Source organism: Saimiri boliviensis, chromosome 20 (genome assembly GCF_048565385.1).
Source record: "Saimiri boliviensis isolate mSaiBol1 chromosome 20, mSaiBol1.pri, whole genome shotgun sequence".
Taxonomy (NCBI): domain Eukaryota; kingdom Metazoa; phylum Chordata; class Mammalia; order Primates; family Cebidae; genus Saimiri; species Saimiri boliviensis.
The window spans coordinates 33565121-33584707 of NC_133468.1; the positions used below are offsets into that span (position 1 = coordinate 33565121).

The 19587-nt window shown below is 55.6% G+C and overlaps 2 protein-coding genes across 2 annotated transcripts in view; both read right to left on the minus strand.

Annotated features, from left to right (window-relative positions):
- Nucleotides 1-1612: 1612 nt before the first annotated feature.
- Nucleotides 1613-3267, minus strand: HSPB1 (heat shock protein family B (small) member 1). Its single transcript, XM_039460532.2, has 3 exons — nucleotides 2778-3267; nucleotides 2034-2097; nucleotides 1613-1924 (listed from the first exon to the last, which is right to left on the minus strand). The coding sequence occupies exons 1-3, from the start codon at nucleotides 3139-3141 to the stop codon at nucleotides 1735-1737; spliced, it is 618 nt and encodes a 205-aa protein (XP_039316466.1). The 5' UTR covers nucleotides 3142-3267; the 3' UTR covers nucleotides 1613-1734.
- Nucleotides 3268-16344: 13077 nt separating this feature from the next.
- Nucleotides 16345-19587, minus strand: part of SRRM3 (serine/arginine repetitive matrix 3) — a 74070-nt gene continuing 70827 nt past the window's right edge. The window contains exon 15 of the mRNA XM_039460724.2: nucleotides 16345-18028. Within this exon, the coding sequence (XP_039316658.1) occupies nucleotides 17800-18028 (229 nt within the window). The 3' untranslated portion in view covers nucleotides 16345-17799. The remainder of the gene's footprint in view (nucleotides 18029-19587) is intronic.

The window sequence follows — 19587 nt, forward strand, 5'->3', positions numbered from 1 at the left end:
CCTGAGTAGTTGGGATTACAGGCGTGCACCACCTCATTAGGCTAATTTTTATATTTTTAGTAGAGACGGGGTTTCAGCATGTTGGCCAGGCTGGTCTCGAACTCCTGACCTCAGGTGATCCACCCGCCTTGGCCTCTCCAAGTGCTGGGATTAGAGGCATGAGCCACCACACCTGGCCCCCCATCTGCTTTGTACCTCCACGGCTTCCCTGGGCCTGGTTAGAGGGTGGCAGCTAGGGCAAGGGCAGACAACAGAGAGAGGAACTGGGCCCGGGGAGGCCTGGCTACACCTGGAGGGAGGCCAACTGGAAATAAACACAGGCAACAGGAACCGCTGGCACAGCCGGCGGCACAGGTCTGAGCGCGTCGGCCAGGGCGCTGCCCAATTCCCCACCCTGAGACTCTGTGGGCGCTGTTCTCACCCCAGTTCTGCCTGCCAGTTCCCTTGTGACTGCCAGCAGGGATGCCCTGGCCTCGGGGGGTGTGGCGCTGAGAGACCTCAAAGCTTACCAGGTCCACTGTGGTGCCCTTGGGGTGCGCTGAAGCCGAAGCCAAGCTTCTGACGCAGTAATCCTGCCATCAGCTCTGCAGGGAGGTGCAATTACCCCCGTGCTCCTTCACCTGGGCCCCTGCCTAGCTGACCCTGAAAACTCAAGCCTCAGGTGCTTCCCGTTTCCTCCGCTTCCACACCTTACAGTTTTATTTTCTATTTTTTTTTAATCACACCTTAGTTTTAATTGCAACCATGACCTTGCAATCACGACCTTCTTTTTTTTTTTCGTTTAAAGACAGGGTCTCACTCTTTCTGAGTTTTTTTTTTTTTTTTTTTTTTTTTTTTTTTTTTTTTTTTTTGAGACGGAGTTTCGCTCTTGTTACCCAGGCTGGAGTGCAATGGCGCAATCTCGGCTCACCGCAACCTCCGCCTCCTGGGTTCAGGCAATTCTCCTGCCTCAGCCTCCTGAGTAGCTGGGATTACAGGCATGCGCCACCATGCCCAGCTGATTTTTTGTATTTTTAGTAGAGACGGGGTTTTACCATGTCGACCAGGATGGTCTCGAACTCTCGACCTCGTGATCCACCCGCCTCGGCCTCCCAAAGTGCTGGGATTACAGGCTTGAGCCACCGCACCGGGCTGAGTTTTTATTTTTATTTATTTATTTATTTTTTTGAGACGGAGTTTCGCCCTTGTTACCCAGGCTGGAGTGCAATGGCGCAATCTCGGCTCACCGCAACCTCCGCCTCCTGGGGTCAGGCAATTCTCCTGCCTCAGCCTCCTGAGTAGCTGGGATTACAGGCACGCGCCACCACGCCCAGCTAATTTTTTGTATTTTTAGTAGAGACGGGGTTTCACCATGTTGACCAGGATGGTCTTGATCTCTTGACCTCGTGATCCACCTGCCTTGGCCTCCCAAAGTGCTGGGATTACAGGCTTGAGCCACCGCGTCCAGCCTCTAGGACCTCTGTCTTTGTGGATGTGAGTTAGCCTGTGCCTAGCAACCTACACATGAGTACCCACATGGCCCAGCACACCCTGAGCAAAGGTGGCTCCTGTAAGCCAGCAAATGGCAGGTGGCCAAGGCTTCCGTCCACAAACACCAGGGTCTGAGCCAGTGACAGGTGGGTTGCTTCGAACTTTATTTGAGAAAAACAGAAGATAAATGTATCAAAAGAACACAGGTGGGGAGGGGGGCATGGCCAGTGGTGGCGGCACCGGTGGGCATTCGGGCTAAGGCTTTTACTTGGCTGCAGACTGGTCGGATTTCGCAGCTTCTGGGCCCCCAAGCTGGGCCCGCGACTCGAAGGTGACGGGGATGGTGATCTCGTTGGACTGCGTGGCTGGCTTGGGCATGGGGGCCTCCACGGTCAGCGTACCCTCAGGGGACAGGGAGGAGGAGACCTGGGTGGGGTCCACGCCAGGGGGCAGCCTGGACGTGCAGAGAGGGAAGGTGAGCGTTACATTACACACCGGCTGGGTCCGTGCCCTCCTCCCTAGCCCCCGCCACCCACCCACCCGGACCTGGCGCCAGGACTCACGTGTATTTCCTGGTGAAGCAGCGGGAGATGAATCCATGCTCATCCTGCCGCTCCTCGTGCTTGCCTTTGGGGGAGAAGAAAATCAGAATGAGGGGGAGGGGACCGAATCTCGGCCCCGCCAGGCCAGAGGCCCCACCTCCAGCTTGGAGGCAGCCAGGACTGCAGGCTGGCAGGGATTAACAGAGGGGGTTGGGAGTGGGGGCGTGCCCGCCTGTCCGGGCTCTCAGGAACTTCCGGAAAGTTCGAGTAGGAGTTTTGGGAGAAATGGAGCAGGGTGCCGAGGGGCGGAGGGAGCAACGCGCAAGCGCACTGGGAGCAGCACGCACGCCCCCTGCGCGGCTAGGGACAGGGACCGCGTCAGGGGACCCGCTTATCTGGGGATGGGGCTGCGGGTGGGGAGAGGGTTCCGTGGAAAAGGAGCATTTCTTCACTGATGATCTTTCAAAAAAATTTTGGTTGCTTTTTTATTTTCTTGTAGTTGGTAGTGGGGGAGGTCTCGCTATATTGCCCAGGCTAGTCTTGAACTCCTGACCTCCGCCTCCCAAGGCGCTGAGATTACAGAGCAGAAAGCCACCTTAGAAGCGACCTGCACCCCCAACTCCTGAGCAGAGGAATCACGGATCCCGCTTTTCCCGGTGCAGGGCTAACTTTTAACTCCCCAGGCCCCGGGTTTCAACCGCACCCCCGGGCCCCGCCCGCCCCGCTAGCCTCCTCCCCTCCCCTGCAGGGCCAGGGGGTGCTCACCGGTGATCTCCACCACGCCATCCTTGGTCTTGACCGTCAGCTCCTCGGGGGCGAAGTGGTTGACGTCCAGGGACACGCGCCAGCGGTCCGCCGTGTGCCGGATCTCCGAGACCCCGCTGCTGAGCTGCCGGCTGAGCGCGCGGCTGTAGGCGGGCGCGGCCACCTCGGGGCCCTCCACGGCGGCGGGGGGCAGGGGGCGCACGTAGCCCGGCCAGCTGCTGGTGCCGAACCACTGCGACCACTCCTCCGGCAGCCGGGGCATCCCGAAGGCCTGGTCGAAGAGACGGCTGTGCGGGTACCAGTCGCGGAAGGGGTCCCAGCTGGGGCGCCGCAGGAGCGAGAAGGGGACGCTGCGCTCCGTCATGCTGGCTGGCTCTGCTCGGCACGTCCGCTCGGAGAAGTGCGGGCCGCGGTGCCTGGTCGCGCTTTTATGCGCCTCCAGTTGGGTATTTTTAGCAGATGGTGTTTGAGGTCTCTATTAATGGAAATGACCCGTTTGGGACCGCCCCTCCCCCTGCACTCCCCCCACCCCCCAGCGTTCAGGGGGCCGTGGGCGGGGCGAAGAGGGTTCTGCCCCAATCTGGAACCTTCTCTCGTTAAGGAAAACAAATGAGTTCGAGAGTGCGACGCTGGAGACGTGCCACACAAGGGCACTCGGAGGCCCTGGTGCTTAATGGCTGGCGGGTGTGGCCCGCGGCCAGGCCGGTCCTTTTGTTAAGCAAGACAGCGCCAGACAGGTTGGGCTGGGGCAAACATTTTGCTGGGAAGTGTCAGAGGCAGGGTTGGAACCACAAGGCTGTTTGATGGAATGTGATGGAAAGCAGTCTGGTGCTTGGGTCCAGGAGTTCGAGGCTGTAGTGAGCTATGTTCTCACCATTGCACTCCAGCCTAGGCAACAGAGCAAGGCCCTGTTTCTTAAAAAAATTAAAAGGGAGCCGGGCGCGGTGGCTCAAGCCTGTAATCCCAGCACTTTGGGAGGCCGAGGCGGGTGGATCACGAGGTCAAGAGATCGAGACCATCCTGGTCAACATGGTGACACCCCGTCTCTACTAAAAACACAAAAAATTAGCTGGGCATGGTGGCGCGTGCCTGTAATCCCAGCTACTCAGGAGGCTGAGGCAGGAGAATTGCCTGAACCCAGGAGGCGGAGGTTGCGGTGAGCCGAGATCGCGCCATTGCACTCCAGCCTGGGTAACAAGAGCGAAACTCCGTCTCAAAAAAAAAAAAAAAAAAAAAAAAATTAAAAGGGGCTGGGTGCATGCTGTAATCTCAGCACTTTGGGAGGCCAAGGCAGGAAGGATGGATCCCTTGAGGCCAGGAGTTTGAGGCCATTCTGGGCAACATGGCGAGACCTCACCTCTACCAAAAAATTGTTTTTGATTAGCTGGATGGTCGAGCACTGTGGCTCACGTCTGTAATCCTAGCACTTTGGGAGGCCGAGGTGGATGGATCATGAGGTCATGAGATCAAGACCATCCTGGCCAAGGTGGTGAAACTGAGATTATAGGCGTGAGCCACCGCGCCCAGCCTCTTTTCTTTTTCTTTCCTTTTCTTTGTTTTCTTTTGATAGGGTCTTGCTCTGTTGCCCAGGCTGGAGTGTAGTAGAATGATCATCGCTTATTGCAGCCTTGACCTCCTGGGCTCAAGTGATCCTCCTGCCTCAGACTCCTGAGTACTTGGGACTACAGGTGTGTGCCACAGTATTTGGCCAATTTTTAAATTTTCTGTAGAGACGGTGGTCGAACCGTGTTGCCCAGGCTGGTCTTGAACTACTGGCCCCAAGCGATCTTCCCACCTAGGCCTCTCAATGCACTGGGATTCCAGGTGTGAGCCACTGCGCTAGTCTTGGATACCTCTATCTTACCCACGTGCTCCTCCTCAGGGAAGAGCCAGGGCTGGACCATGAATCTGAGATCGTCCCTGGAAAGGCCTCTGAACTCCTGGGACTCTCGGGAGCCAAGGGTGGGAGGCAGACAGGACCCTGCCTTCTACCCCACCTCCCCGGCTGGGTCATTGTCAATGAGCCCAGGGAGCTCCTGGTTGACACCCCGTGGGACTAGCGTCAGAAAGCCCCAGGCCTGTGCTCCCCAGCGCTCCCAGCCCCTCCCATCCCCAGCTGTATAAAGTCAGGTGAGGTCAGGAGCCAGGGAGGGCCCTCATCTGCCTCTGCCTGTGTCTTGGCCCAGACGGGAGCACAGGGTGCCCCACCCTAGAGGGAGCTGTCAGGTATGGGTGGTTATAAACAGTTTCAGGTGTGGCTCTACTGGGCCCAGCCACGCTCTGGATGGGATCTGCCGGCCCTTTGTAGACACTAGCTCCCTTCATCTTGCCTGAAACCAGGGCGGACTGGATCTATCCCTGCTGCCCCAGCCAGGAGAGATTGTGCAACTCAAGGTACAAAACCCACACACTGCTCACTCCCTTGGAATTCACATTCATCTTCAAGGGCTCAGTTCTTTTTTTTTTTTTTTTTTTGAGACGGAGTTTCGATCTTGTTACCCAGGCTGGAGTGCAATGGCACGATCTCGGCTCACCACAACCTCCGCCTCCTGAGTTCAGGCAAGTCTCCTGCCTCAGCCTCCTGAGTAGCTGGGATTACAGGCATGCGCCACCATGCCCAGCTAATTTTTTGTATTTTTAGTAGAGACGGGGTTTCACCATGTTGACCAGGATGGTCTCGATCTCTTGACCTCGTGATCCACCCGCCTCGGCCTCCCAAAGTGCTGGGATTACAGGCTTGAGCCACTGCGCCCGGCCCTTTTTTTTTTTTTTTTTTTTTTTTTTTTGAGACGGAGTCTTGCTCTGTTGCTCAGGCTGGAGTGCAGTGGTGCAATCTCGGGTCACTGCAACGCCTCCTGGGTTTGAGTGATTCTCCTGCCTCAGCCTCCAGAGTAGCTGGGACTACAGGTGTGGGCTACCACGGGCTGGGTGTGGTGGCTCATGGCTGTAATCCCAGCCCTTTGGGAGGCCGAGGCAGGCAGATTGCCTGAGGTCAGGAGTTCGAGACCAGCCTGGCTGAGGGCTCAGTTCTTGAGGGATGACTCTTAGACCTCCCACAAGGAAGGGAAGATGGATGGCGCCCGGGGATGAGGTGGGTGGGTGGGGCAGAAACTGGGTTTTGGGGACAGATAGAGCTGGGCTTGAATCTGGGTGCTGCTGGCGTGGTGACCACCCTGAGCCCACATGTCTGCATGTGCAAAGCAGAGCTAGCAATGCCTCTGCATGTCTGGCAGCGTTGTGGTGAATTTCAAAGGCGTGAATGTTTGTAAAGTGCTTGGTACATAATTAGCTTCATGGTGACTGTGAGGGCCTTTAATTGAGCCTACTGAGCCTTAGAATAATGAGAATTACCCAGTTATACGTGCTTTATAGAGTGTCAAAGTATCCTATCAGAGTTTCTTTTTCTTCCTTTCCTTTTTTAAAAAAAAATTTTTTTTTTTTTTTTTGAGATGGAGTCTCTCTCTGTTGCCCAGGCTGGAGTGCAGTGGCTTGATCTCAGCTCACTGCAACCTCTGCCTCCTGGATTCAAGTGATTCTCTTGCCTCAGCCTCCCAAGTAGCTGGGATTATAGGTACCGGCCACCACTCCCAGATAATTTTTGTATTTTTAGTAGTGACGGGGTTTCACCATGTTGGTCAGGTTGGTCTCAAACTCCTGACCTTGTGATCTGCCCACCTCTGCCTCCCAAAGTGCTGAGCTTAGAGGCATGAACCATGGCACCTGGCCAAAATATTTATTCTTTTTTTTGAAACGGTGTCTTGCTCTATCGCCAGGGTGGAGTGCAGTGGTACAATCTTGGCTCACTGCAACCTCTGCCTCCTGGGTTCAGGCGATTCTTCCGCCTTAGCCTCCCGAGTAGCTGGGACCACAGGCACGTGCCACCATGCCTGGCTATTTTTTGTATTTTTAGTAGAGATGGGGTTTCACCATGTTGGCCAGGATGGTCTCGATCTCTTGACCTCGTGATCCGCCCACCTTGGCCTCCCAAAGGGCTGGGATTACAGGCGTGAGCCACCGCGTCTGGCCAATTTTTAATCATTTTTTATTTTTTGAGACAGAGTCTTGCTCTGTCACCCAGACTGGAATGCAGTGGCGCTATCTGAGCTCACTGCAACCTCCACCTCCCGGGTTCAAGCAATTCTCCTGCCTCAGCCTCCCGAGTAGCTGGGATGACAGGTGCGCACCACCACACCCTGTATTTTTTGTATTTTTAGTAGAGGTGGAGTTTCACTACGTTGGCCAGGCTGGTCCCAAATTCCTGACCTCCAACGATTCACCCACCTCAGCCTCCCAAAGTGCTGGAATTACGGGCGTGAGCCACTGTGCCTGGACTCCTTTTTTCTTTCTTTCTTTTTTTTTTTTTGAGACGGAGTTTCGCTCTTGTTACCCAGGCTGGAGTGCAATGGCGCGATCTCGGCTCACCGCAACCTCTGCCTCCTGGGTTCAGGCAATTCTCCTGCCTCAGCCTCCTGAGTAGCTGGGATTACAGGCAAGCACCATCATGCCCAGCTAATGTTTTGTATTTTTAGTAGAGACAGGGTTTCACCATGTTGACCAGGATGGTCTCAATCTCTTGACCGCGTGATCCACCCGCCTCGGCTTCCCACAGTGCTGTGATTACAGGCGTGAGCCACCACGCCCGGTCCTTTTTTTTTTTTTTTTTTTTTTAATAGATAGGGTTCCCACTCCGTTGCCCAGGCTGGAGTACAGTGGTGCAGTCATAGCTCACTGCAGCCTTAATGTCCTGGGCTCACATGATCCTCCTTGCTCAGCCTCCTGAGTAGCTGGGACTACAAGCACATGCCACCACACCCAGCCAATTTTACAATTTTTTGTAGAGATTGGGTTTTTACTATGTTGCTCATGCTGGTCTTGAACTCCTAGCCTCAAGCAATCCTCCTACCTTAGTCTCCAGAGTACCTGAGATTACAGACATGAGCCATGGCATCCCGCTAGGAGTCTCATTTTTGAGACGAGAAAACTGAGGGTCAGAATGGCCCTGGGGTCACAAAGCTGGTAAGGGTCTCAGTCCTCACTATTTTCCATCCAGAAAGGGGGAGACTTTCCAGATGGTTCAGGGAGGGCTGTGGGCTAGGGCTCGGGGGTGTATTTCCTTCAGCCCTAACCGGGTGCCTTTCCTCTGGGAGGCTGCACTCTGCCCTCCCCACTGGGCAACCAACGTGGGCAAGGGGGGCCATGGCTGGGTGGCAGCTCCCATGTGCCCCCTTGCCCAGCTGTTCTCTGACAGTCTGTGGGCTGGCTCCAGCATCCAGGGCGCTGAGCTGCCAGGGGTGGTTTTTCTGGGATAAAGAGGAAAATTCTAGCCCCAGATTTCCCAGAAGTCTCCTTGGCATGGGGTGGGGGGATAGGGGAGGGGCCCCTCTCCTCTTCATTGCTCACTGTAAGGTCTGGGGAGTCCTTCCTCAGATGGTTCCTCCCCTCCCCTCTGGCCCCCAAATCTGGGGTGCTCAGCAGCAGCCCCAAGACTACCCCACTTCCTTTCACGGCGCCCAAGGCCTTGACCATGCTAGCCACGCCCTCCGCAGGCCTCGGCCAACTGCAGCTGAACCAGCCCCGCCCTCGCTGGCCCAGCCCCAGAGAAAGTGCCAGAGTCTCCTGGCAGCTGCCCGAGCTCCCCGGAGAGGCCTGACAGCTGATGGATGATGACAGTCCCCGGGCCTGCTGGGAACTGAAAATGTGGACAACAGTCATTAGAGCGCTGGGGGTGGGGGCATAGGGCATGCTGGGTCTTTCTGGAAACATCTAGACACTGCCTCTCTGGGAGTCCGGTTCTATAAGCCCACCTCCAGCCTGCCCCACTCCTTGGGCCTCTGGTTTCTGGCTGGCCTGGGCGGGGCCGTGCCACCCCCATCGCCACTAATGCGGAGGCCACAGGGGGGCCAGGTGGGAGGGCTGGGGATCCATCCTCCGGCCCCTCCCGCTCGGGCCATGTAGCTCTGGAGTCTGGGGACCTGGATGTCTTTGACTGCAGCCTTGGCCAAGGGCCGGCATCCATGACTCATTTTCTTGATCTGTGCAATGAAACCATTGGACTGGATGTTCTCTTTTAAGTCTCCTTCCGGAGCCGTGAATCAACAGTTTCTCCTCCACTCCTCCCCTCCCCTCCAGGTCCCCTGCGTTACCCACTGCACAGCCTAAATGCTGCAGGACAGGGGTGTGCACATGGGAAGTGGCGGCAAAGATTCCCTGCTTGACCGAACTTTACTGAGGCTCGGCAACCTTCCTAAACCCCTCTGCGTAAATTCAGTTGTTTGTTTGTTTGTTTCCTAGACAGAGTCTCCCTCTGTCACCCAGGCTGGAGTGCAATTGTGCGATCTCAGCTCACTGCAGCCTCCGCTTCCCGGGTTCAAGCGATTCTCCTGCCTCAGCCTCCGAAGTAGCTGGGATTACAGATGTGCCTACCATGCCTGGCTAATTTTTTTTTTTTTTTTTTTGAGACGGAGTCTTGCTGTGTCACCCAGGCTGAAGTGCAATGGCACAATCTCGGCTCACTGCAGCCTCCACCTCCTGGGTTCAAGCGGTTCTTCTGCCTCAGCCTCCCCAGTAGCGGGGACTACAGGTACATACCACCACTCACAGCTAATTTTGTATTTTTAGTAGAGATGGGGTTTTACCATATTGGCCAGGGTGGTCTCAAACTCCTGACCTCAGGTGATCCGCCCGCCTTGGCCTCCCAAAGTGCTGGGATTACAGGCATGAGCCACCGCGCCCTGTTCATAAATCCAGTTTTTGCAAGAAACCTGTGAAGTCTGTTTATCAAGAATCCCTCACCGTCGAGACCTGATCACCCTCCAGATGAGATGTTCCTCATCCTCCACCATCTCCAAGGTGATGCCTGATCTCCCTGGCTGGCCTTCAGCTAGAATCCTGCTAGGTTGGTTGAGCCAGAACAGCCCCCCCAACCCCCACCATGTTTCCTCTTAGTAAATTTCCATCCACTTGCTCCACCCTGCCCCCGGGCCATACATTCTCACTTGCCTGTGCTCTATTCAGAATTCCGCTCAGTCTCTCTTCTACTGCACAATCCCGTTGCAGTCCTGCCTATATATCTCCTGTGATGGCCCTGAAGAAAATGTTCCTGCTCATACTTTAACAAGTATCATAGAGTCAGTTTTTAATCGGTGGAGGTGGGAGTGAGAGGAGGACGGGAGACACTCACCAGGCTTTAGATGAGAACGTTCCCTCCCTGTCTGCCAGCTAAGCCTGGATGTGACTTGGGGCTGCTTTAAATCAGAGTGAAATGGAGAAAAAGGGGTAAATGGGGCAGGAGTCCCCCCTCCCCAAGCCTGCAGGAGAGTGGGGTTCCTGCCTGTCCTGAGAGAGATTTAGGTTTCCCCCTTAAGAGAGTTTCAGGCTGGCCGGGCACAGTGGCTCATGCCTGTAATCCAGGCACTTTGGGAGGCCCAGGCCGGAGCATCACTTGAGGTCAGGAATTTGAGACCATCCTGGCCAATATGGTGAAACCCCATCTGTACTAAAAATACAAAAATTAGTCGGGCATGGTGACGTGAGCCTGTAACCACAGCTACTCGGGAGGCTGAGGTAGGCTTGAACCCAGGAGGTGGAGGTTGCAGTGAGGTGAGATCTCCCACTGCACTCCAGCCTGGGAGACAGTGAGACTCCGTCTTAAGAAAAAAAAAAAAAAAGTGTGTGTGTGGGGGGGACGGGGGTTAGGCAATGGGGGACAGGCTGGGACAGCCAAGCTGGGCAGGTGCCCTGTGGCCTGTTGCCCTCGATCCTGGGCTGTAGGAAACTGATTAAGGAGAAAGGGGAAAATCCAGCTGGGAAAACAGTAAACAGGAAGGTCTGTCTGGCCTCCTGGCTGCTGTATGTGTTGGAAGGAAAAACGTGCTGTGGAGTCGGGGCTCCCCTGGGCCCCATCTGGAGAGACAGAGAGAGACCACAAGAGGACCGGCTTCACCCCCAAACCAGAGGAGTGCACCCCAGGCTCAGGACCCTCCAGCGAGAAGTGCCCACATCCTGGGGCGGCTTTCTGCCCGGGGCTCCGAGATTGGCATTTCCTGTTTTCTTGCGGGCCGTCCTGGTCCTATTCTTCCCGTTCCACAGGGTATAGAGCAGAGTTCAGTCTTCTGAGTTCAGACAGCGGGGGCTTGGTATGCTGCCCACCCCTTCCCCACACAGCCAGGGCGGGCATTGAGGATGAAGGCTTGGGGCCTCCAGGCTGGGACGGACCCTGGCCCAGGCACCTGTCCTCTGGTCCTGGTTGCATTTTTTTCCCTTACTCTCTGTCGCCCTCTAGTGTCAGTTTGCCACCACCACGCCTCGCCTTTGGTACCAGGCCTCTCCCAAAGTTTCTGCAACTGTTGCTCTGTGAACTCCCTCTTTCACTCGCTGACTCATTCCACAGACGTTTCAAAGGGTCCTACTTGGGAGATGCAGAGACAAGGAAGACATGGCCTGGCCCCCAGAGGCTCAGAGCTTTGGGGAGAGATAGACATGCTAGCAAATAAATCACTTTTGTTTTTGTTTTGAGACAGTCTTGCTCTGTCGCCCAGGCTGGAGTGCAGGGGCTCACTGCAGCCTTCATCTCCCAGCTTCAAGCAAGAAGAGGTCGGGTGCTAACGCAGGCACCCAGAGGACCCCAGAGACAGTAGTAGTCACGGCAACTGCGCAGCAGGAAGGGTGCATGGAGTGGGAGAGGTGGCTGAGCTGGGCCTGGACCTGTGAGCTCACCTGAACCCGCGGAGGCAGAGAAGGCATGGCGGTGGGGGGGGTGGGGGGGGGGAGTTGGGCTCTCGGGTATCGGAATCAAGCGCAGTGATGGGAGATGGGGTGGGAGGGTGCCCCGGTAGGAGCCAAGGATGGCACCTGCCAGGTGGAGTCACTCGGAAGGCCTCCTGAGGCCCATGAGCTGGGAGGTGGATGTGGCCGAGGGAGGCGGGGTCTGCAGGGTGGGAGTTCTGTCTCACTTATTCAGTACTGTGTCCTCAGAGCCAGCAACTCTGCTGGGGACATAGGAGTTGTTCAGAAGTATTTGTGGAATGAGTGAATGGGTGTTCAGATTTGCATGTCAGAAATAGCGGCAACGGCCAGGCACAGTAGCTCATGCCTGGAATCCAGGCCGAGGCAGAAGGATTGCTTGAGGCCAGGAGTGTGAGACCAGCCTGGGCAACATGGCAAGACCCCGTTTCTACAAAAAATAATGGCCAGGCACAGTACCTCATGTCTGTAATCCCAGCACTTTGGGAGGTCGAGGCGGGTGGATTACCTGAGGTCAGGAGTTTGAGACCAGCCTGGCCAACATGGTGAAACGTCATCTCCACTAAAAGTACAAAAAATAAGCCGGGCATGGTGGCACACACCTATAATCCCAGCTACTCAGGAGGCTGAGGTAGGAGAATTGCTTGAACCCGGGAGGCGAAAGTTGCAGTGAGTCAAAATCACGCCACTACACTCCAGCCTGGGCGACAGCTCGAGACTGTCTCAAAACAAAAACAAAAAATAAAAGCAAAAAGCAAATGTTAACGGCGTAGTGGAGTGCACCTGTAGTTCCAGCTACTTGGGAGGCTAAGGCAGGAAGATCTCTTGAGCCAGGAGATGAAGGCTGTGCTCCAGTCTGAGCCTGAGTTACTGAGTAACACCCCGTCAAAAAAAAAAAGCAGGAGGGATTGGAGAGGGCAAGGAGGCAGGCTGGCCAGTGAGGAGGCTGGTGGGGCCGGGTGCTGAGCTGGGGTGGGAAGGAAGCAGTTGCTATGTCGGGAGCAGCCTGGCTGAGGTGTGCAGAAGAAGGAGGCAGTCAGGCTGGGCAGTGAAGGAAACGGATGGGAGAGTGGGGGACAGAACAGCCAGGCAGCAGCGTCCCTAGGTCGGATGCCAGGCTCAAGGCAAGACAGGCTGACTTTCGGGCCCACCTCCTGGTGTGTGTCACCCATCTCTAGCCCAGGGCCAGGTCTGCTTCCCCCAGAGCCCCGCCCCTAGCCTGAGGCTGGTTTTGTTGAACTTGTTAGAAAGGGTTACAGAGATCACAAGGGCTCTTTTTCTTTTTCCCTCCCTCCCGCCTTCCCTTCCTTCTTCTTTTTCTTCTCTTCCTTCTCTTCTCTTTTTCTTTTTTCTCTCTTCCCTGCCCCTTCCTTCCTTCCTTTCCTCCCTCCCTTTTTCTCTTTCTTTCTCTCTCTCCTTCCTCCCTTTTTTTTTTTTTCTTTATATAAGAGATGGGGTTTCACCATGTTGGCCAGGATGATCTTGAACTCCTGACCTCAGGAGATCCACCCGCCTCGGCCTCCCAAAGTGCTGGGATCACAGGCGTGAGCCACTGTGCCCGGCCTGCCCTCTCTTTCTTTCTTCCCAGACTGGATTGGAATGGTGTGATCTCTGCTTACTGCAACTTCTGCCTCCTGGGTTCAAGCAATTCTCCTGCCTCGGCCTCCCAAGTAGCTGGGATTACAGGCACCCGCCACCACGCCTGGCTAATTTTTTTGCATTTTTAGTCGATACGGGGTTTCACCATGTTGGTCAGTCTGGTCTCAAACTCCTGACCTCAAGTGATCCACCTGTCTCGACCTCCCTAAGTGCTGGGATAACAGGCCTGAGCCACCACACCTGGCCAATCACCAGAGCTTCTGGGAACAGCTTCTGTAGATCAGAAACAGAGCCACTGGCCAGGTGCCCCTTCTAATTTTGGGGAAAAGAAACTGGAAAAGCAGCTGGAGCAGCTCCAGCTCTGGGGACTGGTTCAAGGACACCTGTGTTATGCAGACATGGGAACCATGGCCAATCAGCCACACCTTCATTGGAGGTGGACCAGGGTTCTTAACCGATGGGACGCTAAAGGCCTTCTGAGTATCTGTGAGACAGATGCGATGTCACAAAATGTGCACAGCGGGCATGCGCACATTCTTCGGGGAGGAGGGTTCTCAGCCGCTATCAGATTCTCAAAAAACACGTGATTCAAAACAAGCTTAAAATCCACCACCCTAAGAGAGAGAGAAGGAGAAGCAGCTCCCGGTGCGGTGGCTCACGTGTGTAATCCCAGCACTTTGGGAGGCCGAGGCGGGCAGATCACCTGAGGTCAGGAGTTGGAGACCAGCCTGACCAACATGGCGAAACCCTGTCTCTACTAAAAATACACAGTCAGCTGAGTGTGGTGGTGCATGCCTGTAATCCCAGCTATTCAGGAGGCTGAGGCAGGAGAATTGCTTAAAGCAGGAGAATTGCTTGAACCCGGATGGTGGAGGTTGCGGTGAGCCGAGATCACACCACTCTACCCCAGCCTGAGCAACAAGAGCAAAACTCTGTCTAAAAAAAAAAAGAGGATGGGAAGGAGAGAGGCAAGAAAGAAGGGGAGGAGGAGGAAAATTTGTATATTTCTTTAGATCTAATAATCTAATGAAAGAAATACAGGCCAAGCACAGTGGCTCATGCCTATAATTTCAGCACTTTGGGAGGATCGCTTGAGTTCAAGACCAGCCTGGGCAACATGGTGAAACCTGGTCTCTACCAAAAAACAAAATTAGCTGGATGTGGTGGTGCACACCTGTAGTCTCAGCTACTTGGGAGGCTGAGGTGGGAGGATTGTTTGAGACCAGGAGGTTGAGGCTGCAGTGAATGGAGATCATGACACTGAACTCCAGCCTTGGCAACTGAGTGATACTGGGTCTCCAAATGTTTTTTTTTTTTTTTTTTTTTGAGACAAGAGTCTCGCTCTGTCACCCAGGCTGGAGTGCAGTGGCGTGATCTTGGCTCACTGCAATCTGCACCTCCTGGGTTCAAACGATTCTCCTGCCTCAGCCTCCTGAGTAGCTGCAATTACAGGTACCCACCATTATGCCCACTTAATTTTTTTGTAGTTTTAGTAGAGATGGGGTTTCACCATGTTAGCCACGCTGGTCTCAAACTCCTGATCTCCAGTGATCTGCCCACCTCAGCCTCTCAAAGTGCTAGGATTATAGGTGTGAGCCACCGCGCCTGGCCCCCCAAAATTTTATTTATTGTTGTTTGAGACAGAGTCTCACTCTGTTGCCCAGGCTGGAGTGCAGTAGTGCGATCTCAATTCACTGCAACCTCCGCCTCCTGGGCTCAGGTGATTCTCCTGCCTCAGCTTCCCGAGTAGCTGGGATTACAGGTGTGCACCACCATGCCTGGCTGATTTTTGTATTTTTAGTAGAGACGGGGTTTCACCATGTTGGTCAGGCTGGTCTCAAACTCCTGACCTTGTGATCTGCCCACCTTGGCTTCCCAAAGTGCTGGGATTACAGGCGTGAGCCACTGCACCTGGCCTCAGTTTTTTTTTGAGACAGAGTTTTGCTCTTGTTGCCCAGGCTGGAGTGCAGTGGCGCCATCTCGGCTCACTGCAACCTTCACCTCCCAGGTTCAAGTGATTCTCCTGCCTCAGCCTCCCAAGTAGCTGGAATTACAGACATATGCCACCACGACCGGCTAATTTTGTATTTTTTAGGTAGAGACAGGGTTTCACAATGTTGATCAGGCTGGTCTCGAACTCCTGATCTTAAGTGACCCACCTGCCTTGGCCTCCCAAAGTGCTGGGGTTACAGGCATGAGCCACTGCTCCCAGCAACATTTTAAATACATATATACGTAGGAATCCACTCCTCTAAGGTCTCCTACTAGTAGCTAGCCAGAGGCACAGTGTTTTCCCTAAGTGGCCACTTTTTTATGTGTGTGTGAAGGAGTCACTCTGTCACCCAGGCTGGAGTGCAGTGGCACAGTCTTGGCTCACTGCAACCTCCACCTCCTGGGTTCAAGCGATTCTTCAGCCTCAGCCTCCTGAGTAGCTGGGACTACAAGTGCATGCCAAACACCCGGCTAATTTTTGTATTTTTAGTAGAGACGGGGTTTCACCGTGTTGGCCAGGATGGTCTTGATCTCTTGACCTCGTAATCCACCAGCCTCGGCCTCCCAAAGTGCTGGGATTACAGGTGTGAGCCACCTCGCCTGGCCTGATTTTTGTCTTTTAAGTAGAGGCAGGGTTTCGCCATGTTGGCCAGGCTGGCCTCGAACTCCTGACCTCACGTAATCAGTCCACCTCAGCCTCCCACAGTGCTGGGATTATAGGCCTGAGCCCCAGTGCCTGGCTGTGGCCACCTTTTAAATGCTTACTCCATACATCACAGTCACCAAGCTGAGGACTGTCAGGATATTTGATGCCCACTTCATCTCGGCCCCGTGTCAACGTGGCTGGGAGGTGCAGCAGCTAGGACGTATACCTACATGCTGCCTCGAGCTGTGTCCCATCCACTCTGCAACACCCCACCAGGTCGTGAGGGTCCCCTGCGTCTGTGTCCGCCCTGTGCCTCCTCCCTCTACCCCATCCCCATTCACTGCTGAAGCTAGTCTGGGTGTATGGGCTCAGGCAGCCCACCCTACAGAGGGTTCAAAGGCCACCAGGCGTCCAGGGTAGGAGGAAGGTTCTCCTTGGGTCCTGTTTTAGCCTCAAGCTCAGAGGCAGCGGGATAGACCCACTGTCTCCCTGGTGTCAGCTCTTCTCTCTGGGGTCAGTCCTAAGGAGCAGTCTGAGCCCCACGGCCCTCCTGACCCTCCCCAGGTGTCCACCTGCACAGAGGCCTGGTCTCACCACCTGCCATCCGGGCACCAAGGGTTTTATTCGAGTCCAATTTTTATCCGCACCGCGGAGAAAGAGGGAGGGGGGGACATAGAGAAAGCAGGGAACCCGGACCAGACCCCAGACCCCTCCCCCCATCGGAGCCCGGGGCATCTGCCTGGTTGGGCCAAGGAAGACGTTGTGAGATCCCTGAGGGCCCCAGGAGGAGGGGGCTGGGAGCAGCAGAAGAGGACTGGGGCCACTGCTTCCCCTTCCATGCTCACGTCAAGGCCCTCAGCCTCCTTCTTCCCCTCCCTTCCGAGGGCTGCAGCCTCTGTCTCTGCAGAAGCTCAGTTGGCCGTGGGCCCCATCGGTCCCCCGAGGTACACGCTTGGCAGGTCCAAAGCACGCGTTATCCTATGCCTGAGACCCTGGGCTGTCATCCGGCCCATGCCCAGACCCCAGGCACAGGCGGCCCTCCTCTTGGGTGGGACTGGGGGCACTGATGACCTGTCACCCGTCTGCCTCCCTGGGGACCTGTCTCCACTCCCCAGGGCCTGCTCAAGTCAGTGGATGACATTCCCTTTTCTCTTCCCTACAGATTCCACCTCCCACCTCCCCCTTTGCTCTCCCACCTCTTGACCTGAACCCCTTTTGACCTCAGGGTCAAATGCACCTGAGGTCTGTACCCCCCACCTCTTGTCATGCAGAAGGCCTGTCTGGTAGGACCGAGGCCCAGGGCATGGGGTGAGGAGAGTGTGGCCTGGAGAGGTTAGACCAAGAGTGAGGTGCCCAGCTCCCCAGGCTGGGCCTTTGGGAGGCACCTGTCTAGGCACTCCTGGGCCAGTGGAGGAGGTTGGGGAGACTGTGGGGCCAGCCACCAGCCCTCAGCCAGGATTCGCCTGCAGCCAGCTTAAAAGGACACAGCTCCCAGCTTGGACGGGGGTGCACCAAGAGTGAGGCTGTTCTTCCTTCTATCTAGCTTCGATCCTGCGTGCTGTGCCACCTCCTCAGCTGCCCACTGATAGGCGTGGAGGGAGCTGTGGAGTGGGAAAGAGAGGCTCCCAGGGCTGGCACCTTGCAAGGTGTCCCTGGCTGCACTGAGCTAAGGTGAGGTGACGGAGCAGATTGTGGATTCTCCTACCGGCCACCGGCAGCAGTCCCCAGCCTGGTGAGATGGCATCAGCAGGAAGGGCGGGGGCGGGGAGATCCCTGTGTTCGTAACGGCTCTTTGTTCCCTGGGCACGGTGGGTGGACAGGAGGTGGGAGAGGACACCCTTAGAAGCAGCACATCTGGCTTCTCCGTGTCCACCAGGTGCTCACCCTCAAAGTCTTCCCTGGTCCCATCTGCCCGTGCACTGGCCCTGGGACCTCTTTGTAGCCTTGGGGGCAAGGAGGTGCAGCGTCCTCCCCGCCAGGGTCCTGGGGCCTGCCCCTCGTCTCTCCCAGTGTCAGGGGGGCACCAAGCTGAGTCTGTCGGGCTCAGAAGCCCCCGCTCTCGGAGCTGCTCCGGCTGTGGTAGCTGGGACTGGGGGTCTGAGAGGGGCTGCGTGTCCGGCTTCGGGTCCCACGACTGCGACTGCTGTAGCTCCCGTGGCTGTGGCCAGGGCTGGGGCTGCGGCTGTGGCTCCGGGTGGAGTAGTCACTGCTCAAGCAGCTGGAGGAGGAAGAGGGGCTGGGCCGGTAGTATGGAATAGGACGCTTGCGGGCACTGCAGGGAAGAAAAAGCCGTTTACAGGCCATCCCAGGCCCTGAGTCCCATCCGGCAGCGGCCAGGGCTTCCTGCCTCAGTTTCCCCTGAGCCCTGGCCTTAGAGACACCTGCCTCCTCCAAATGGAATTTGACGGTCCATAGTTACTTGCAAATTCCATGTTGATCATTTTGCTTTTCTTCACCCATCTGCAGGGAAAGGAGTCCATGTCTCTGCCTGATCTGAATACCTGCTAATAATAAATACTTGGTGAGGCTAGGTATGGGGGCTCATGCCAGTAATCCCAGCACTTTGGGAGGTTGAGGCAGGAGGATCACTGGAGGTCGAGAGTTTGAGACCAGCCTGGCCAACATAGTGAAACCCCATCTCTACTAAAAATACAACTAGTTGGGTGTGGTGGCACGCACCTGTAATCCCAGCTACTTGGGAGGCTGAGGTGGGAAAATCGCTTAAACTCCAGAGGTGGAGGCTGCAGTGAGCAGATTATGCCACTGCACTCCAGCCTGGGTGACACAGTGAGACTCTGTCTCAAAATAAATAAATAAATAAAAGTTGAATGAATGAAACTTGCAAATACAGATGGCTCCCATCACCTAAGCTGGTGTGGAGGCGTCTACGACTACATGCCAGCCCTGCCTCTCTGTCTCCTGTTCCCTCTGCAATCAAGGATTTTGTTGCTTTCAGGTCACTCAGAAGGAATAAGGAGGAGAGTCCTGGTCGCTGCTCCCCACGCCCTGGTCCAGTCCCGAGGCCCCGCTCCTCACTCAGCTACCTCCCGCTGGCCCGGAGTTAGTTGGAAGCCAGGAGGCTATGACCCAGAGAAGAGAAAAGAGAGGTTAAGCGGGCAACACCGCCCTGTCTCAGGGTTAATTCTGAGGAAGAAAACAGGTGTACATTAGTGGAGGAGGAGGAGGCAGCCTGGGAGAGGGGCTGAGGGGGTGCCAGGTGGAAGGTGTGAGGGCCTGGCCTACGGGCAGGGTGTGTGACCTGTCTGGGGGTGTCCCCAGCCGGGTGAGTTGGCATCAGAAGAAAGGCGGGGCAGGAAGATCCCAGGGTTTGCAATGGCTCTTTGTTCCTTGGGCATGGTGGCTGGGCAGGAGGTGGGAGAGGACATCCATTAGAAGCTCAATTGACTGGGCTCAGTGGCTCACACCTGTAATCCCAGCACTTTGGGAGGCCGAGGCAAGTGGATCACAAGGTCAGGAGATCGAGACCCCCCTGGCCAACATGGTGAAACCCTGTCTCTACTAAAAACACACACACACACACACACACACACACACACACACACACACACACAAAAATTAGCTGGGCATGGTGGTGTGTGCCTGTAGTCCTAGCTACTTGGAAGGCTGAGAAGGGGAATTGCCTGAACCCGGGAGGCAGAGGTTGCAGTGAGCAGAGATAGTGCCATTGCACTCCGGCCTGGATGACAAAGCACGACTCCATCTCAGAAAAAAAAAAAAAGAAGAATCACAATCTATCTGGGCACTGGGGCTCACGCCTATTATCCCAGCACTTTGGGAGGCTAAGGCGGGTGAATCACCTGAGGTCAGGAG

Excerpts from the sequence above, each read along its gene's own strand:
- HSPB1 (XM_039460532.2), bottom strand. The coding sequence starts at position 3,141 with ATGACGGAGCGCAGCGTCCCCTTCTCGCTCCTGCGGCGCCCCAGCTGG. Across the intron at positions 2,098-2,777 it reads TGGCGTGGTGGAGATCACCG|GCAAGCACGAGGAGCGGCAG; the intron begins GTGAGCACCCCC and ends TCTCCCCCAAAG. Across the intron at positions 1,925-2,033 it reads TGCTTCACCAGGAAATACAC|GCTGCCCCCTGGCGTGGACC; the intron begins GTGAGTCCTGGC and ends CTGCACGTCCAG.